We start from the raw sequence: 19392 nt of genomic DNA, 5'->3' as shown, positions 1-19392 counted from the left end.
ACCCATTCGTTTCCAACTTAGGCTTAAATTGTGTGTTCATTTCAAACTATAGACATAAAAGTGCATTAATTACAAATTGAGGCTTAAATAGAACATTCGATTCTAACTTAAGCTTAAATAATCCATTCGTTTCCAACTTAGGCTTAAATTGTGTGTTCATTTCAAACTATAGACATAAAAGTGCATTCATTACAAATTGAGGCTTAAATAGCCCAATCGTTTCTAACTTAAGCTTAAATAATAAATTCGTTATCAACTTAGGCTTAAATTGCGTGTTCATTTCAAACTATAGACATAAAAGCGCATTAATTACAAATTGAGGCTTAAATAGCCCATTCGATTCTAACTTAAGCTTAAATAATCCATTCGTTTCCAACTTAGGCTTAAATTGTGTGTTAATTTCAAACTATAGACATAAAAGCGCATTAATTACAAATTGAGGCTTAAATAGCCCATTCGATTCTAACTTAAGCTTAAATAATCCATTAGTTTCCAACTTAGGCTTAAATAGTGTGTTCATTTCAAACTATAGACAGAATAGCGCATCCATTACAAATTGAGTTTTGAATAGCCCATTCGTTTCTAACTTAAGCTTAAATAATCCATTCGTTTCCAACTTAGGCTTAAATTGTGTGTTCATTTCAAACTATACTGAATAGCGCATTCATTACAAATTGAGGCTTAAATAGTCCATTCGTTTCAAAACTTAAACTTAAATCACCCATTTGATTCACACTATAGACTTAAATAGCTCATTCATTTCAAACTTTGGCTTAAATAGCTCATTCAGTTCAAACTTAGGCTTAAATAACGCGTTCATTACAAATTGAGGCTAACATATATCATTATTTTCAAACTTAGGCTTTACTAGCGCGTTCATTGCAAATTGAGACTTAAGTAGCTCATTAGTTTCCAACTTAGGCTTAAATAGCTCATTTGTTTCCAACTTAGGCTTAAATAGCTCATTTGTTTCCAACTTAGGCTTAAAAAGCGTGTTTTCGTTTCAAACTTAGGCTTAATTTGAGTGTTCATTTCAAACTATACTGAATAGCGTATTCATTACAAATTGAGGCTTAAATAGCCCTATGGTTAATAACTTAAGCTTAAATAACCCATCTATTTCCAACGTAGGTTTAAATAGCACATTCATTTCAAACTATACTGAATAGCGTATTCATTACAAATTGAGGCTTAAATAGCCCTATGGTTAATAACTTAAGCTTAAATAACCCATCTATTTCCAACGTAGGTTTAAATAGCACATTCATTTCAAACTATACTGAATAGCGTATTCATTACAAATTGAGGCTTAAATAGCCCTATGGTTAATAACTTAAGCTTAAATAACCCATCTATTTCCAACGTAGGTTTAAATAGCACATTCATTTCAAACTTAGTTTTAAATAGCGAATACCTCATCTTCAATTGCAGGGCAAAAAATGAAAGCCAAGCCGTTACACAAAACGCCTTTGGCAAAATAATAAGAAGGAACTAATCCTCATGCAAAAGATAATAATGGATAATAACATACATCGAAACCGACAAAACATGACCACATTATAAACGCCTAATAAAAAAAATCCCACAAGTGTGACTAAATAAAATTTAAACAAAATTAGTTCTTAAACACACGAAGACGTTATTTGGAAACCCCCTTTTCCACGAAATGAAGGCAAATAGAACTTGGAAGTCCCCCCCTTGAAGTGGTTGGAACACGACTTGGCACTGCGTTTCACGAATGAGCCCTCTTAACCCAGCATGCCTCAGTTCTTCGCTCGCAAACCAATAATTACTGATTACCAAACATTTCCATTGGAACGGTTCCCCCCCCCCCCTCCCCAAAGATATCGACTACGAAAAACGATACATCGTGTCTTTCTCGAAGTTGCCATTATTTTACAAAATATATCTCTGACTGACCTTTGCTGTAATTTTACGAATGGGTTTCGTACGAGAAATGAAGTCTGCATTTCCTAGTGTATTAGAGAGGTTAAGCAGGACGCTCTAAACGTTTGAACGACAACGTCGGGAGTATCTAGACGTTCTTGAAATTAAATTCTTTAAAATGAGTTGTAGTGTGCTTTCACTTTGACTGCTAAAGAAAATATTTACAGTTACGATAGAATTTTAACACATTTCAGAAATATTTGCTAAGCCCGTGTACATGACCGGAATTTTACACATTTTAGAAATATTTGGTAAACCCGTGTAGATGACGGAAATTTAAAACATTTTAGAAATATTTGTTAAGCCCGTGTACATGACGGAATTTTAACAGATTTTAGAAATATTGGCTAGCCCCGTGTACATGACGGAATTTTTACTCATTTTAGAAATATTTGCTAGCCCCGTGTACATGACGGAATTTTTACTCATTTTAGAAATATTTGCTAGCCCCGTGTACATGACGGAAATTTTACATATTAGAAATATTTGCTAAGCCCGTGTACATGACGGAAATTTTACATTTTAGAAATATTTGCTAAGCCCGTGTACATGACGGAAATTTTACATTTTAGAAACATTTGCTAAGCCCGTGTATATGACGAAACTAAAAACGTGTTTAACCAATACTAAAACGAGCCTTATGTATGGCTATGAGTATTGTCTAAACATAATAATTTGATTTCGTGTATCCCGCTTTACTTTAAATGTGTTTCCGATTTCGCCTATAATATACGAGGCTTAGGAGTATTTCAATTTAAACCAGTATTTACGATGGCTACAACTAAAGTTCCTAGAAAATTCCATAATTATATCTCGATTTGTTGAGCAGGAAAATTTAAAAATTCTGTATTTTTATTAAATTCTATAAATTTAAACTACGTGTCACATAATCACTTACATTAGCTAGAGAGAAAAGTTATAAAAGATTACGACTTCGAAGTATAACCGCGAAAACAAACCGTGGAGAATAATCAAGTGACTCTCGACCTTGTCGTTCAAACGTCTAGAGTGCTCTGCTTAACCTCTCTAATACCGAAACTACGGGTTAGAGAACTTCATAATTTTACGCCTCAACTTTTGAAGAAGACATGAACTGCTCGGGTTCAAACGTGTTTGAATGAAGAAGAAAAGGTCCTTGCAATACAATAAACTCGTTCGCATAAATATTCATAATTTGGAAGTTTTTACATTACCGTAATTTATTTGTAATGCGGTTTTTACCAATATCTGGTATGCTGCTACTACTCGTAGAGTATGTAGGTCATTAATACCAATATTAAATTTGTTAAATAGTGGTTAAAAAATTTGTTAAATTAATTTATTAAACATTGGTAGTGGAGTTGGTAATATTTTGATAAATAATGCTTGAAGGTTCTGAAAATACATGTTGTAAAACAGGGTTGCCACAGTTTTTTCACTTTCAGATTCCCTGACTTTTCTAGGTTTTCCCTGACCATCTGCGGAGATTTTCCCTGACTAATTTTTATTTTTTAACCTATAATTTAGAAAAAGTTTCCTATTTGCAAACGAAATTAAATTCCCTAACATTTCCCTGACTTTTAGACTAATTTTTAAAATTCACTGACTTTTCCCTGATTTTTATACCCATATTCAAATTCCCTGACTTTTCCAGGAATTCCAGGTTTTGCAGGTACCGTGGCAACCCTGTAAAAGCTTTTTTTTTCTAAAATGAGGATCATATTTTTGAAAAACCAATTACTTACTAGAAAATTTAAGTTAAAATCCCCTGTTAAATGGTGTTATTTAAAAGCAACATTCTTAGATTTCAACAATTAACATCTGTTGTCATTATTTGAAATATAAATACGTAAGAAATTAGCAAACGACTTTCGGATTTGTAAGTTTTTAGTTGTAGAGATTGAATATTAATTGAGCTTTCCTGCGTTAAATTTAAAACTAGAACAGTGAGCAGTAACACTTCTTACCAATATACGCAAAAAAACCTATAAATGATAATTGTAACATGCAATACAATTGGACTTACTCCTATGGGAATGACAGGAGAGAAAGTGTTGAAGCAGACGACATTTTAACAGGGCTGTTATGCATTTCTCGACCTAATTTATTTTCCTTAAAAAAAATGTATGGCAACCCTGTTTACCAGTGACGTCTTAACAAAGACACTGGAAAAACTTAACTTTTGGACTAAAATCTGCAAATTTTTCTATTAAAATAATGTTATTTTCTATTTGCGAGCTTATAAATTGCGAAACAATTCTTAAAATTAAAATTGTATCTATTTCAAGTTTTCAACATTGCCATTTCATGGATTTAATACCCAAAAATAGGCCTATGCCCGGCCCACTTCACCTTAATAAATTTTTAAAAAATAACTCACCAATCTCGCAATTTGCTTCAAACCTTTCATAACTCTACGTTAAATACGTTATACTCCCCTAAAACCAAACTACTTTGATCATAACATTAAATAATAGCGAACCCTAGTCAGAAAACGACCCGCGGCGACAAACCGTACTCAACACTGAGCCGGTGTCGCCATCTAGTACCGAATCGGCGAACTACAAATTCCGGATAACTTCGAAAAGGTGCAAATTAGGTTCTCCTTCGGAAATCTAAAATACAAACCGACTAAAAAGTAGGCTAAATAAGCCACGCGCTTATCATTACTCATTTTTTTCTTTTAAAACCGAACACGCGGCAATCCTTTATAAGAAAAAGTTAAAAAAGAAAATAGAGAAATGAGTCGAGTTTTGGCGGGAGCGAGCGGCCGGGAAAAAATAAAGGGATGTTGTAAACTTGTTTTCGCGTATCAATCGCGAGATGGCGCTTCAAAGACACGAATTTCGTTTGACCCAGGCGAACCCCGAGCCGAAATAAGGCGCCTATAATGATAGCCTATTCTCTTTGCCTCAATCTCTAAAAGCACACTCGAATACCTGCATTTACGAAGAGATAATAAAAAAGGATCTAGCCGAAAACTAGTGTCATTTCACGGCTTTCACGCTTTCACGAAACACGAGTTGCGGGATACGGCCAACATTTCTTAACACTGCCAGAGAAGAGGGGGGGGCGACGGGCGGAGGGGTACATAATAGATCTGCCTAATAGCCATTTTAGTTTTCTCAAATATAATCGTAGTGAAAGAGAGGAAAACCATGATTACGAGAGACGGAGGGGAATAAGTGGTTTGTGCAAATCGTGTTTCCAACTCGATCTCGGGGCAACAATTTACGAAACGGTAACGTTTTAAGAAGTGGTACTACATTGCGTAATCGGCTCGGATCTATCCCATCATTCATAGCGGCAATTTAGCAGTCGACACCGCCCGCACTCAAAAGTAAAAATGAGACGAAAATGGTGTTTCCCGGGGTTGCGCAACTAGCGCGTTTATAAGGCCGAGGCTTAAAAAGCCGAGACCTATTATCGTCGCTTTTAAAAGAAAGAGTCAATAATATAATCAGGAATTAAGGAGCGGTGAGCGGGGTCTTTGGTATTTAGGAATCATTGTTAGTATCTCGTTGAAATCACGATTAACGCTTTAGCGGGGCTATTTAGGCGGATACGCTTAACAATTACCGAAGACTAGTTTCGTATTAGCCTAGAAAAAAAACACGCGTTGAAGGTTTTCGTCGAATATGAATAATGCAATACATCAACGGATTTTCACAACCATCGAGCCTAATTATAGAGCCGAGTTAAAACTGACAGTATTATAACGCCGATTGAAAATGTCTGATAAATAACTCCACATGATTTTTCGGCCTTTTTTTTTAACGTTTTAACTCACGAAAACATTGACGAAACCTCATTAGACGCGAGAGGGGTAACGAAATAGGAATGAAAATAATTACTTACGAGGCAGAAGGCTTTCTGGGTTAAATATGGTCGATATCACTTTACTTTGACCCTAAAACCGGTAAAACGATACTTTTGTAAATACAAAATCACTTAAATTAAGACTAAATAAACAGCATTGATTGAAAAAGGATTTTCGTAACTAGCAGACGATTTATTAAAGGGAGTATGAACTTCCACAATTATGGGTAATCCGAGGGGTAAGACAGTCTCAGATAATCTGTACACCGAGTTCGTGCATTTAGCACTGTTAAAGGTACATATTTTCAAGAGTTCGCGAGTTCCATTTAGCACTGTCAAAGGTATACGGCAGTGTACACCGAGTTCGTAGAGTGTCTTACCCCTCGGGGTAATCAAAGAATTTATTTTTCTGCCATCAAGACACTTTAACACAAGCTAGAGTGACTGGCGCTAGTTACATTAAAAAAGTGGAAACGCATTTTAGCAGAAGATTTTTCCGATCTAAGCGGGCATCACTGGCTTAATTATTATTAAGTATAAAATTAAAAACCAATAAGGTGGGGTGGCGAAGAAGTTTGCACTCGCCCCTCAAACCAAGATGAGCCAAAAATGGTTGTCGAACTTGTCAGGGTTTTTGACAATTATATTAAATGTAGTATTTAATCAGAAAATTGTGAAATAATTTCCTCAGATATATTTTTAAATTAACGTTTTTCATTGAAAGGGGAATTTGACCGTTGGTTTCTTCTAATAATTGAAGCGCCTCATATTGAATTATCGACAATATTTATTATCTTTGACCGTTTATTTTAAGTTAGATAAGTGCAATTATATTTTCGCTATGCGCTACATGAGAGCAAAAGTCAAGTAAGTCGAGATACGTAACTATTGAAAGAAATTCAAAATAAGAATACTTGAGTATTTTTAAATTAAGGTGACTCAGTCAAAATTTTCAACATATATTTTCACTCTATTTTTATAAATTTTCATTATTAGATTATTATTGTTATTATGCTAGATTTCGAACTTAAAAATGGTATTTCTCAAATAGGGGTTTTCAGACTTGCTTGACTCTTGCTCTAAGGTAGCGTATGTATGTTCAGATTAGCAATCAAACTAGAATTTCAACTCGAAATAGCCCAAGATATGCAGAATATCATAATTTACTTAAACGAAAAAAGCAGTAGCCTAATTGGGGCCCCAATACACCCAATTAGGGCCCGAATTACTTATAGGGCCCACAAGGTTAGCCTTCCACCAGAAATATTCAAAGTTTCTTATTCTACAAAAATTTATTACCAAATAAAAAATAGCATATGATTAAAAAAAACTTATCTAGATTATATGTTAAAACATTTATTGGCTATCGGAGAATGCCGTCATTTTATCATTTTCGCGGAAATAATAAATTATTCGCTACTCGCCGTGGAGACGCTATCGCCATCTACGAAACTATCCGCGAACTACGATAACATTACTCGTACACCGAGTCCCCTGCTGGAGAAGGAGAGAACGAGATTTCAAACAAAAGATAGAACCAGATAAAGTCATTTCGAAGCAGCCACGTTTGGCGCCGAAACCAAAAGAAATAAATAAATAAATTTAAATAATCTTTGTTTCTTTGGCAGTCCTTTTTTCCAAGAGAGTTATTTTAAAAAACGCGTTTAGAAACGCGTTCGAAATGAAGATAGAAGGGCCATTCTTACACGTAGCTTTTTAATAAAGCACCAAAAACATTTCGTCTACACATGTAGGACACAAGAGGCAAAAACACAAATGTAAATTAAAATGGCCCATTCTCTATTAATGCGTACAATGTAAAAATAATAATAATAAAAAAGGTTCACGTCGAGATGGCGTAACCGTCGCGCGCGCTTGAAGGGGCGACGCCCTAGTCTTTTAATTTAGTAAAGTGACCGGAGCATCGCGCTCATTAATTTTAGCGAGGGTTCAAAATTGATATTGTTACGTAACACTAGTTGGATTAATCCAACATATTGGAGTAATGGGCTACTCACTCCGCCACGGATGGAAAAAAGAGAATGGCAAGGTGTTTTGTACAGAGCCGTAATTGAGGCGAGGCGATACAGATAAATACAGAGCTGGCTTATCAGACGAATTATAGCCCGGCTTGTAGGCGAATTGTTGTGGTCGTTTTATTCAAATTATAACTTCGCTTTTGCAAAACGAATGTGTAAATAACGGCTTCTGGGATATGCAAAAATGATTGCTAGAGGGTGGAAATTATAATTGGATTCGCGATTGCTAAATACTTTAGCAAAACGACTACGGGAAAAACAGTAACATGTTGGAGGAAATATTTCTGAAATGTTTAGGATTTTATGGAAGGGGAAATATTTGAAATTTTCTGAAATTTGTAGGATTTTACGGAAGGGGAAATATTGAAAGATTTCAAAAATTTATGTTCAAATCAAATATTTATGAACTAAAAACACAGAATTTTTAAATGTAGTATATTTCTACCAGGTTAAACACAAAATTGGTTTGAATGAAAACCAGTCGTAACGCGTAGTTAGCAGAATATCCTACCTGTAAATGGAATTTAGTTAAGGAATTGACCAAACGAGAGAAGATTTCCATTAAGGACGTAATTTAAGTCACAATATTTTAGAATTTGGTAGTTTTGAATTTTGAAATTATTTTAAAATAGTCTAAATATAGGAAGTTCTAGGAAGACCTTAGAAATATAAGAGAGGGGGTCAGCTGGTACAAATTACCGGGGCCCGGTTTTGAACAAACGTGGTATACTTATCCCCGGGTTTATCTCCTAAAACGTATAGTAGTAATGTAATGTAGTAGTAACCAGTAGTAACTAATATCTTGAGGCCCGGGCCCGCTCTCGTCTTTGTATCGAAATTTATTTTTCTAGTGCTTAAAATAATTTTGTGGTTTTTAGACGATTACATAATGAGATGTAAATTATTGAATTTAAAATTGCGATGAAATAGAAAGTAATTTTTTGGTTGAAAATTAACTGAGCCACTTTAAACTAAATTTGACACCATACCCCTTGTTATAATAGTTAAATCAACCCCAAAAAATATAAATTTAGTCAAAAGCTTTTGAGAATAACTATTAAATTATTTAAAATATTAAAATTTATCATAGTGAAGCATACAATTTAAATTTTAAGGATGGAACCTAAGGAAAAAAGGTTCCGTTATCCAGTGGCGTAGCCAGAATTTCGTCAAGGGGGGGGGTCGAAGAATGTGAATGTTAAGAGGGGGTGGAAATTTAGTACAGTCAAAGGTAGGCCCAAGGGGGTTTTGGACCCGGAAACCCCCCTCTTATTTACACCACTTCCGTTATCCTTTTAAAGGCCCCCCATAAAATTAAAAAAGGGACCCAACTTAACCAAAATATTCTGGCTGTGGAAGTCAAATAATTTAAATTTAGAATTGATGTATTACAATTTCAAATAACTTCATTACTGTTTTATTCCATTTAAATTAAATTTAAAGAATATTTTTAACACACGACACTTTTCCGCTTTACGAAAAATATGCTGCTAGAAGTCGTAAATACAGAAACATATAAACAATAATATATGCATATTTTATTTTTCTTTTTTCAAAAGCGTTTCAATATTCAAGTTCCTACTAGTTCAAGTTAACATAGCTAACATAACTATAGACTATATTTCGCGCCTAAATATCACCGCTACCTTTTTTGTACAAGCTATAACTATTATGGTGGCTTATAGGTTCCAGTATATTTTCTTTGCTTCTTGTTACAGCCAGAAAGAAACAATTTAATCAATTGGCATTATCTAAATTACCATCCAGAAGGTCGATTTTTTTGTATATATAGTGGCAAAACATTAAGATATAGGATTTTTTTTCGTATACAAAAGCTGGTTTTATAAATTTCACCAATAAATGAGTAAGGTTAAAATATATCTAGATCTACTTTTTCGCGTATTTTATCATCCTTCTCACAGTCCATAGGTGGTTTCTTCTAACTTAAAATATATCTAGCAGACGCCCATACGAAAACTATATATAGGATTATCCTACTAAAAATCACTGCTCGTCGCCAAACCAAGTCTATATAATATTCCTAATTATCAATTACTAAAATTAAAAAACCTATTAGGCGTTTCTATAAAATAAAATGAATTAATAGTAGATTTATATAATACGTAGTTTTTACGTCCTCGAGACTCTAGCACGCGCTCGCAAAAGTAAGCGACATGATCGTAAGACCAGAAAACCACGTTAGTATAAGACCTATTAAAGAATTGGCACGTGTAAACGTCATTTAGTGAAGTTAGAAAGTGTATCAAAAACGTAAACACTCAACTGAATAATAATAATAATCAGCTAGGCTAATACCCAAGGCACCACCTTAGGCCTAAGTCATCAAGCGACTTTTGAAGCCTTTTAATTCAGGTGGCCGGGATACAATGCGTAGGAGGGTGGTGACAAGCCCTGCATGCCACGCGTTCGAGCCAACAGCTCCCTACACTCACTATTACCGTTAACCTCAATAAGTTTTTATGGAAGGGGAAACCGAAGATCTCGGGGGAAAACCCCTTAAACCAGCGGGGAGAGAACTTGCAAACTCTACGCAGAAGGAGTTGTTCCGAGTTTTCACCCAGTGCCACAAGCTGGGATCGAACCCGGCTCCTCTTGCTGCGCCACACCACTTCTCTACGATTGAATACAACAGCGAATACAAACTTTAATAATCTCCACTAACAAGGAGAGTACCCGAGGTGTTTATTGCCGATTTTGTTCAAAGACGGGCGTAATGTAGACCTATATGAGATATGAAATTTCCCAAAAGGAGACGTTGCACTACCCGTTCGATTTGCCATGGCAACCGAAAATGTTTTTGACCACTTAAAACAAAAAATAAGATTTTTGCTTTATCTTATCCAAAAAGTGTTACAATTTTACCTTAAACATTTTAAAATTTACACAAACTTAATTAAATTTACCTAAATGTGGTCCAAATTACCCATTTCGTGATTTTAGGATTTTTAAAAAAATTTATTTCATAGAAAATGCCATGCTTTTTTAAATGGAGATTTGTTTGTTTTAAGTGGTGAAAAAACACTTTCGGTTGCCATGGCAAATCGAATGGGTAGTGCAACGTCTCCTTTTAAGAATTTTCATATCTCATAGGACCTATAGGTCTACATTACGCCCGACTTTGAACAAAATCGGCAATAAACACCTCGGGTAGTCTCCTTTGTAAGTACAATACGCTTCGCTCCAACTGGGTTAGTTTCTAATGGTCAGGAACCCTGCATGAAATTACAGAAACATTTGTAAAATCGCTGTTGAGTATTCAGGTGACGTAGAAATGAAGGGAATCCGGATCAGCGAGCGCGCATTCGAAATCTTTGTCTACGTGACCGAGGCCCGTTCTGTTCGGAGGACCACCGTTCGCAGCGTATTCTCTCAATCGCAACCGACGCCAAAGCCTGTTCCTAACCTTTTTTCCAAACAGCATCGGCGCTTTATGCAATTTGCATTTTAAACCTGACCCGCAGGCGTTTAATAAGCGGCTTTTGAACGATGTAAAATATCGTGTAATCAAATTTTTAACTTTGCGCGTTTGTGTTCTAGGCGACGTCGATAAATTCTCTGGGCCCCCCAAAAAGGAGAAGAAATATTCAAATTGGTCCTCGTTTAGATAATTGAAATGGCCAATTACATCTTTTCATATCTTATCATAACACTTTCCAGGGGTAATTATTCTTAAATATACTTAATAGTGAGTGTAGGGAGCTGTTGGCTCGCGTGGCGTGAAGGGCTTGCCACTACCTTCTTACGCATTGGAACCCGGCCACCCGAATTAATTTCATTAAATGACGCTTGATTACTTAAGCCTAAGGTGGTGCCTTGGGTATTAGCCTAGCTGATTATTATTAAGTAAATTTATTAATGTTAAAATAGTTTTAAAGAAAGAAAAAGTGAATTTTTGGGATAACTGTAATCACAGATCGTTTTCTGTTGAATAAAAAACAAATTTTAATTGGTAGACGACTCAAAGATTTCATTAGGTCAATTAATTGTCCAATTTTGTTTGTTTCATTTCTTAAACGTATGAATTCATTCATTTAACTGCTTAGAACTTAAATGAGAAATTAATTTTAATTTCTGCTATGAAATATAATATGCAATTTCAATTTACTTATTTAATGTCGATTACTTTATATTAAGTACCTCATAAAATATTTGTGGAAGAAATATAGTATATTGTACTGTCTGAGTGCTGTCCAATCATGAATTTCTTCGTCATGTACCCTGGTTTATCAAAAAAGCTATCTTCCAAAATGAATTGATCGAATTAGAAATTTGAATTCAACTGGAATCAAGACATATCTAGTTTGCTACCATTTTTCACATAATCACTCATAAGTATGCATCAAAAGCATTTTCATTAATGAAACTTTGATCGCAGGATATGACGTAAATGACGTCACTTCCAGCCATGTGACGAAAAATTCGTCATCAACTTCATACATAGGAAGTTGTTAGTGAAGCTGATTTTGAAAATGCCCTGAATTACTAGGTGGTTTTTTCTTCGCTTGTCCGAGGACAAAAAGTGTAAACTTTTTACCCTAAAACGTTTTATTCGCCTGTTCTCGTTGTAAGATTTATCCTGTCCCGAATTTTGTTCGCTTGTTCCAGAGCTCTAAGGTTACACTTTTTACTCCTCCTCGAAAGGAGGTGTAGAGGGACTAATCTAGCTTTGTCGTCCGCTTAAACGAAAACATGACTCGTTTAGACCTCTTCACATGAAGCAAGCTTTTTATAAATAACCTTTAACCTTTAACTACTCCCTTCTTACTCCAACTCGTTTCTTTCGTCAAGACAGAATTAATTGAAGTAAAATGACGTCATATGGCTACACTTTTTAACCTGCTCAAAAAACCCACAACAGGCGAAAAAAAACCACCTATTGTCTTCGATAATCTGCCGATCGCGATATTTCGTTTCCATGGTAACCTTTTCAATAGTGCAAGGATTATAAGTATTTTCCATATTTAGGTTCACTTATTGTAGGTTCCGTGTGAAACAAGGTCATATTAAAATTTTGTCTATGGAAATGTTATACAGAAGCATACTTATGACAGATTATGTCAAGCTATCGTTTAGCAATTACGGTGAATTTAAAATTAAAATTAATCCTTAACTATGTTGGTATATCGTACGCTAGTAGGACTACCGGATAATAATACCCCAAATAAATAGGAATTATAGGACTAAAATTCCAAATTATAGAATTTTTATCGGTTTAAAATATCGAAATATTTAGAACTTTCATTTAAAATATTGAAATATATAGAATTTTTATGGGTTAAAATATCGAAATATATAGAAATTTGATCGGTTTAAAATATAGAAATATGTAGAATTTTTGTCGGTTTAAAGTATCGAAATATATAGAATTTTGATCGGATTAAAATATTGAAATATATAGAATTCTTATTGGTTTAAAATATCGAATTATACAGAATATTTATCGTTTTGAAATATCGAAATATATAGAATTCTTATTGGTTTAAAATATCGAATTATACAGAATATTTATCGTTTTGAAATATTGAAATATATAGAATTCTTATTGGTTTAAAATATCGAATTATACAGAATATTTATCGTTTTGAAATATCGAAATATATAGAATTTTTATAGTGCAAAAATATCGAAATTTTATAGTGATCGAAATGCTGAATTTTATAGTGACATCAAAATGCTGAATTTTATAGTGATATCGAAATACTAAATTTTATAGTGATATCAAAATGCTGAATTTTATAGTGATATCGAAATGCTGAATTTTATAGTGATATCAAAATGCTGAATTTTATAGTGATATCGAAATGCTGAATTTTATAGTGATATCAAAATGCTGAATTTTATAGTGATATCGAAATACTAAATTTTATAGTGATATCGAAATGCTGAATTTTATAGTGATATCGAAATACTAAATTTTATAGTGATATCGAAATGCTGAATTTTATAGTGATATCGAAATACTAAATTTTATAGTGATATCAAAATGCTGAATTTTATAGTGATATCGAAATGCTGAATTTTATAGTGATATCGAAATACTAAATTTTATAGTGATATCAAAATGCTGAATTTTATAGTGCTAAAATGTAGAGTTTCTGCGGTGTTAAAATATCGAAATGTAAGAGATTTGTATGATTAAAATATCAAAATATAGTAGTTTTATAGAATTTATATATAGAAATAGACTATAGTTCTACCATATTAAAAGGTCGTAATGAGCTCATATCATATACAATATAATTTTAAAATCAATTTAACGAATTTATAGAAAAAATTACGAAAATATATCAGTTCTGAATGTAAGTAATAATTTTAGAGGGTTTTAGAACTTTAATCAATATGTACTTTAAAAACATTAGTATACTTAACATGTTGAACGACCATAGCAGTTTTTAATAAACTTTTATTGTACGATAGTGGTTTTTATTATTTCTAAGGAAACATTAGTATATTTTATTGAATTAATTCAAGAATTTTAGAAAAATATGTAGAATCTCTGTTTACAATAGTAATATTAAGTGTTAATTTGCGGTTTATTAGTTGTGGAAAAAAGCGTATAATTTTTGTTAAAATAAATATTTTCAATCCTTATCAAATTTGAGTATTTAATATAAATTTTACACGTAATCCAAAAGCGATTATTTTCGATACAGGTTTAAAACGCAAAAAGAATTACGCGTGGCACAACGAAGTTCCAACGCAAGCGCATCCGAAAATAGCTCTCAAAATCAGTTGCGTTGGACCCGCCTTCGAGGCGACGAGATCGGTTTAAAACGCGTCGTATAGCAAAAGATAATTAAAAAGAGCAGGAAAAAATAAATCTTGACCATTTTGAAATGACCAGCGGAATATTAAAAAGTCGAGGCCTGTGGCCGCTATAAAAAGAAATTTTAATTGCGCCGAATAGTAACCTTTTTAAGGTTTCCTTCTAATGAAATGAACGTGGCTGTGTCGCAACGAGAAGAGAGATTTACGGCCGAACGGTGCAGATTTGGAGGCGGGATTTGCCGATTTCTTCCAAAAAATTTCCCGCAACGTTTTATTCCATTTTATTAATTGTCGCTTTTTGTACGAGAATATACACTTGAAAAACAACGTTGCGAACTATATGATACGCGAATTAAAATTATCCTAGCGCGGATAACGGTTCTTCGTTACCAACTACGCAAAAACGCATATTTCACTAGTGATATATTATACCAGTAAAAAAATGTAAATTAGTTTGGCACGTGATGCAATTTTTGTCTTATAATAAGAGAGGATTGTTTTAGTTTAAAGGCCTGTATTTAATAGGTTAAAAATGGTTAATAGTATAAGTTACCTATTATTATCGAGATTTCATTAAAATGTTGTGACTGTAAAAGTGAATTTGCGTAAATGATTATATTTATTTATATTTTATTATAATAATTTGTTTATTAGCACTTTACCAGAACCTTTTCAGTTAGAAAACTAAATATTTTGATAACAAAAGAGTCCGAAGAAGTGTTTCAATAATGCTATTTCTATGAAATTTTCTATTCAATTTTTGGTTTTAGATATTGGTAAATTTAAAGGGGATGTATTATAGGCCTCATCCGTTTACAATATAGTGACATCTTTATTTACCAAATCGAACTAGTGGCTCTTAATTTATTTCGCATATTATTAAAAGTTTCGCTTTATTAAAAGTAGGTGGAGAGGTTGGTTCATGAAGGTTTTTGAAAATAAATAAAGTGAGCAGATAAAAATAGAGCCGTTTGTAAGTTTTTTCGCCTCTGCCATGTATGTCACTTGTGTTGCCAAAAATCTAACCCAATCACTTGGCCTATAGGTTGAAATTCGGAAATAAAACTGAACTATTAGGTTTTTGAATTAATCTAAGTTAGGTAATCCTTTAATGTAATTTAGACCAGTTAAATTGGTATTATTTTGACGTTTACGTCAAAATAATGCTGGATTGTCTTATTTAAATTAATTTAAATTAAATAGCAATTACAATTAAATGTATTTTAAAGTAATTGATTTAAATCGCCTATTAAACTTCAATTTATGTATGATAATATACAAAAGAAATCAATGCCAATTCAGAGCAAACTAAATTACAAGTATTTATTAAATTTAACTAAGATTAAATTCAATTTTACTTTAAAATCATCGCTACAAGTAAATAATTAATCAATTTATCAAGAAAAATAGGTTTAAAGTGCTTAAAAATCAATATTAGCCAAAAATGAACAACCCTAACAATACTCCACAAAGGATGCGTCTAAATGATTGTGGTTAGGAAGCCCGGTTAAAATTATTTTCAACTAAAAATTATGAATATCCCTCCAAAATAGAATAACGTTTTAGATTTCTCAGTTCTACGTTTAGATTTATGAGCCCCCTCCAATATATATAAATCAATAATGAATTATTTATGGGTAAATTCGCGAAACAATTAATGTCAGGAGTAAAATTATAATTCGGGGAAAGAATCGATCGGCCAGATATATCGATTATAGGATCGATCGATATGAAAGTTAAACCGGGGCTATTTTCGATAATACGGGGGTATATCGTCCCAAGCGGACACGGGCGCGATGTATCTACAAATGGACTGACCATTGCCGGACAGGTCAAACAGAGGTATCGACTCGTACTCGGACCTGCTCGGACAACGAATATCACCATGGTAACTTCACCAACAAAACCTTTTCTAACTAGTCGAACATTCGAGACAAAAAATATTAAGAGCCATGTAACGCTGGCAAATTCCATTTTTTTTCTGAGCCCTCTCCAATATTTCTAGAGAGAGACTACTTGCAAATATTTGCATCAAACTCAAATAATATAGCTCTTAAGCGAATAGTATTACTCTTGGAGAAATATATATTGACTATTAATGCTAATGCCAAATATAAGAATACTAAATAAACATCAATTTTCCATGAATTTGCCGTTTATTTTTTGCGGAAATAATATTTATGGATTTTTGAAAGTTTTCTTATCAAAATAAAATGCTTTATTAACCGATTATGTATAAGGGGAAGAGTATTTTACAAGTTCAATTTTATTTAAAACACTAATAATACAAAGCTACTTGTTAAATAAATACGAAAATAATTACTTTGATCATTGTAAATATCATTGTTTTTATTATATGGGAAAATTTAAAGAAATTAACTTCGAATCATCAATTTTAATAACCATTCAAGGCGTATTTTTACAACTGATGGCGTAATTTTATAACTGATAGCGTAGTTTTACAAGTCACGGCGTATTTTTACAAGTCGCGGCATATTTTTACAAGTCGCGGCGTATTTTTACAACTCACGGCGTATTTTTACAAGTCGCGGCATATTTTTACAAGTCGCGGCGTATTTTTACAACTCACGGCGTAGTTTTACAAGTCGCGGCATATTTTTACAACTCACGGCGTAGTTTTATAACTCACGGCGTATTTTTACAACTAACGGCGTATTTTTACAACTCACGGCGTAGTTTTACAACTCACAGCGTATTTTTACAACTCACGGCGTATTTTTACAACTCACGGCGTAGTTTTACAAGTTGCGGCATAGTTTTACAAGTCGCGACGTAGTTTTACAAGAAACAGCGTAGTTTTACGAGTCATGGCGTATTTTTACAACTCACGGCGTAGTTTTACAAGTCGCGGCGTAGTTTTACAACTCACGGCACAGTTATACGAAATCACGGCGTAGTTTTACAAGTCACGGTATTGTTTTATAAACCACTACGTAATTTATAAGCCTACAAATTAAACTAAGTAAGTTATAAAATTCTTACGCACTTTGTATTGCACATTCCAAAGAGATTGGATGACTGTTTGCAATCCCGTGTGCTGTTTTCCAACCTGCATAAGTTTCAAAAAATACATTAGAATATTGGGATAATTGTTAAAAATTAGGTGACTTACTTGAACGAATAACACAATGACTGCGATTCCATTGGAAGCCTCAATGGCATCTTGGTAACAGTCGTGAGACTTGATGTTAAAATGAACTAACTGTACCTACAAATGAAAGAGTTGAAGCATGTTTCAATCTAATTAAAAAGTATTTATGATATAAATATTAATTTAATCGCAAGTTATGTAAAGGCTTAGCCTTATAAACGTTAAAGTTGAATTTGTTTAATAGTTATAACTACAACAATGCATTTTATTATAATTATAATTACATTATTATAATTAAATTTATAAGTACTTTAGTAAACTTGTACACAGCTTTGCATTTGTCAGAAAGTAATTTTTCATTATAAATGAAGGAATTAAGATTTTAATATAAAATACAGAACCGAAAAGCTTAGAATATGATAATAGTGGATCACATGATAAAAATTGGTTTTGAAGATCATAAGAGTCATCTTGGCTATGGTAGGTTGTAATTTTAGAACAAAATACAGAACCGAAAGCTTAGAATGTGATGAAACTAGAACACATGATAAGAAAATGTTTTATATAAACTGGGCTATGGTAGGTTGTAATTTTAGAACAAAATACAGAACCGAAAGCTTAGAATGTGATGAAACTAGAACACATGATAAGAAAATGTTTTATATAAACTGGGCTATGGTAGGTTGTAATTTTAGAACAAAATACAGAACCGAAAGCTTAGAATGTGATGAAACTAGAACACATGATAAGAAAATGTTTTATATAAACTGGGCTATGGTAGGTTGTAATTTTAGAACAAAATACAGAACAGAAAGCTTAGAATGTGATGAAACTAGAACACATGATAAGAAAATGTTTTATATAAACTGGGCTATGGTAGGTTGTAATTTTAGAACAAAATACAGAACCGAAAGCTTAGAATGTGATGAAACTAGAACACATGATAAGAAAATGTTTTATATAAACTGGGCTATGGTAGGTTGTAATTTTAGAACAAAATACAGAACAGAAAGCTTAGAATGTGATGAAACTAGAACACATGATAAGAAAATATTTTATATAAACTGGGCTATGGTAGGTTGTAATTTTAGAACAAAATACAGAACCGAAAGCTTAGAATGTGATGAAACTAGAACACATGATAAGAAAATGTTTTATATAAACTGGGCTATGGTAGGTTGTAATTTTAGAACAAAATACAGAACAGAAAGCTTAGAATGTGATGAAACTAGAACAAATGATAAGAAAATGTTTTATATAAACTTGCCTATGGTAGGGTGTAATTTTAGCACAAAATACAGAACCGAAAAGCTTAGAATATGATAATAGTGGATCACATGATAAAAATTGGTTTTGAAGATCATAAGAGTCATCTTGGCTATGGTAGGGTGTAAATTTAGTACATAATACAGAACAGAAAGCTTAGAATGTGATGAAACTAGAACACATGATAAGAACATGTTTTATATAAAATTGCCTATGGTAGGATGTAATTTTAGTACATAAAAATTTATAATTACAAAAATTAAAATTTTCGGAAATAATTTTAGCTGAATATAAAAACCAAGTAGCTTTGGCCATGGCCGCCATTGTGGGCGCGAATTTTTTACGAATAGGAAAAAGCATGGGTGACGTCGTGTGATGTAGCACTGCCCTTACTCTATGCATTAGAAGTAATTTCGCTTAAAAATAAAATTACTTTATAGC

The 19392-nt window shown here is 33.0% G+C and overlaps 1 protein-coding gene across 2 annotated transcripts in view; it reads right to left on the bottom strand.

Moving 5' to 3' along the window:
- Positions 1-19392, bottom strand: part of LOC149926500 (carbonic anhydrase-related protein-like) — a 75420-nt gene that overhangs the window by 24285 nt on the left and 31743 nt on the right. The window contains exons 4-6 of one of the 2 annotated variants that reach the window (XM_090158653.1): positions 17707-17802; positions 17581-17643; positions 5785-5836 (exon numbers count right to left, since the gene is read on the bottom strand). In XM_090158653.1, coding sequence (XP_090014779.1) covers positions 5785-5836; positions 17581-17643; positions 17707-17802 — 211 coding nt within the window. The remainder of the gene's footprint in view (positions 1-5784; positions 5837-17580; positions 17644-17706; positions 17803-19392) is intronic. The other variant, XM_090158654.1, reaches the window with a different exon arrangement.

The sequence above is a fragment of the Leiobunum rupestre genome, chromosome 9 (assembly GCF_980474605.1).
Source record: "Leiobunum rupestre chromosome 9, qqLeiRupe1.1.hap1, whole genome shotgun sequence".
NCBI classification, from domain to species: Eukaryota; Metazoa; Arthropoda; class Arachnida; order Opiliones; family Sclerosomatidae; genus Leiobunum; species Leiobunum rupestre.
Note: the sequence above shows the minus strand (reverse complement) of the source record. Positions and strands in the feature narration are given on the sequence as shown.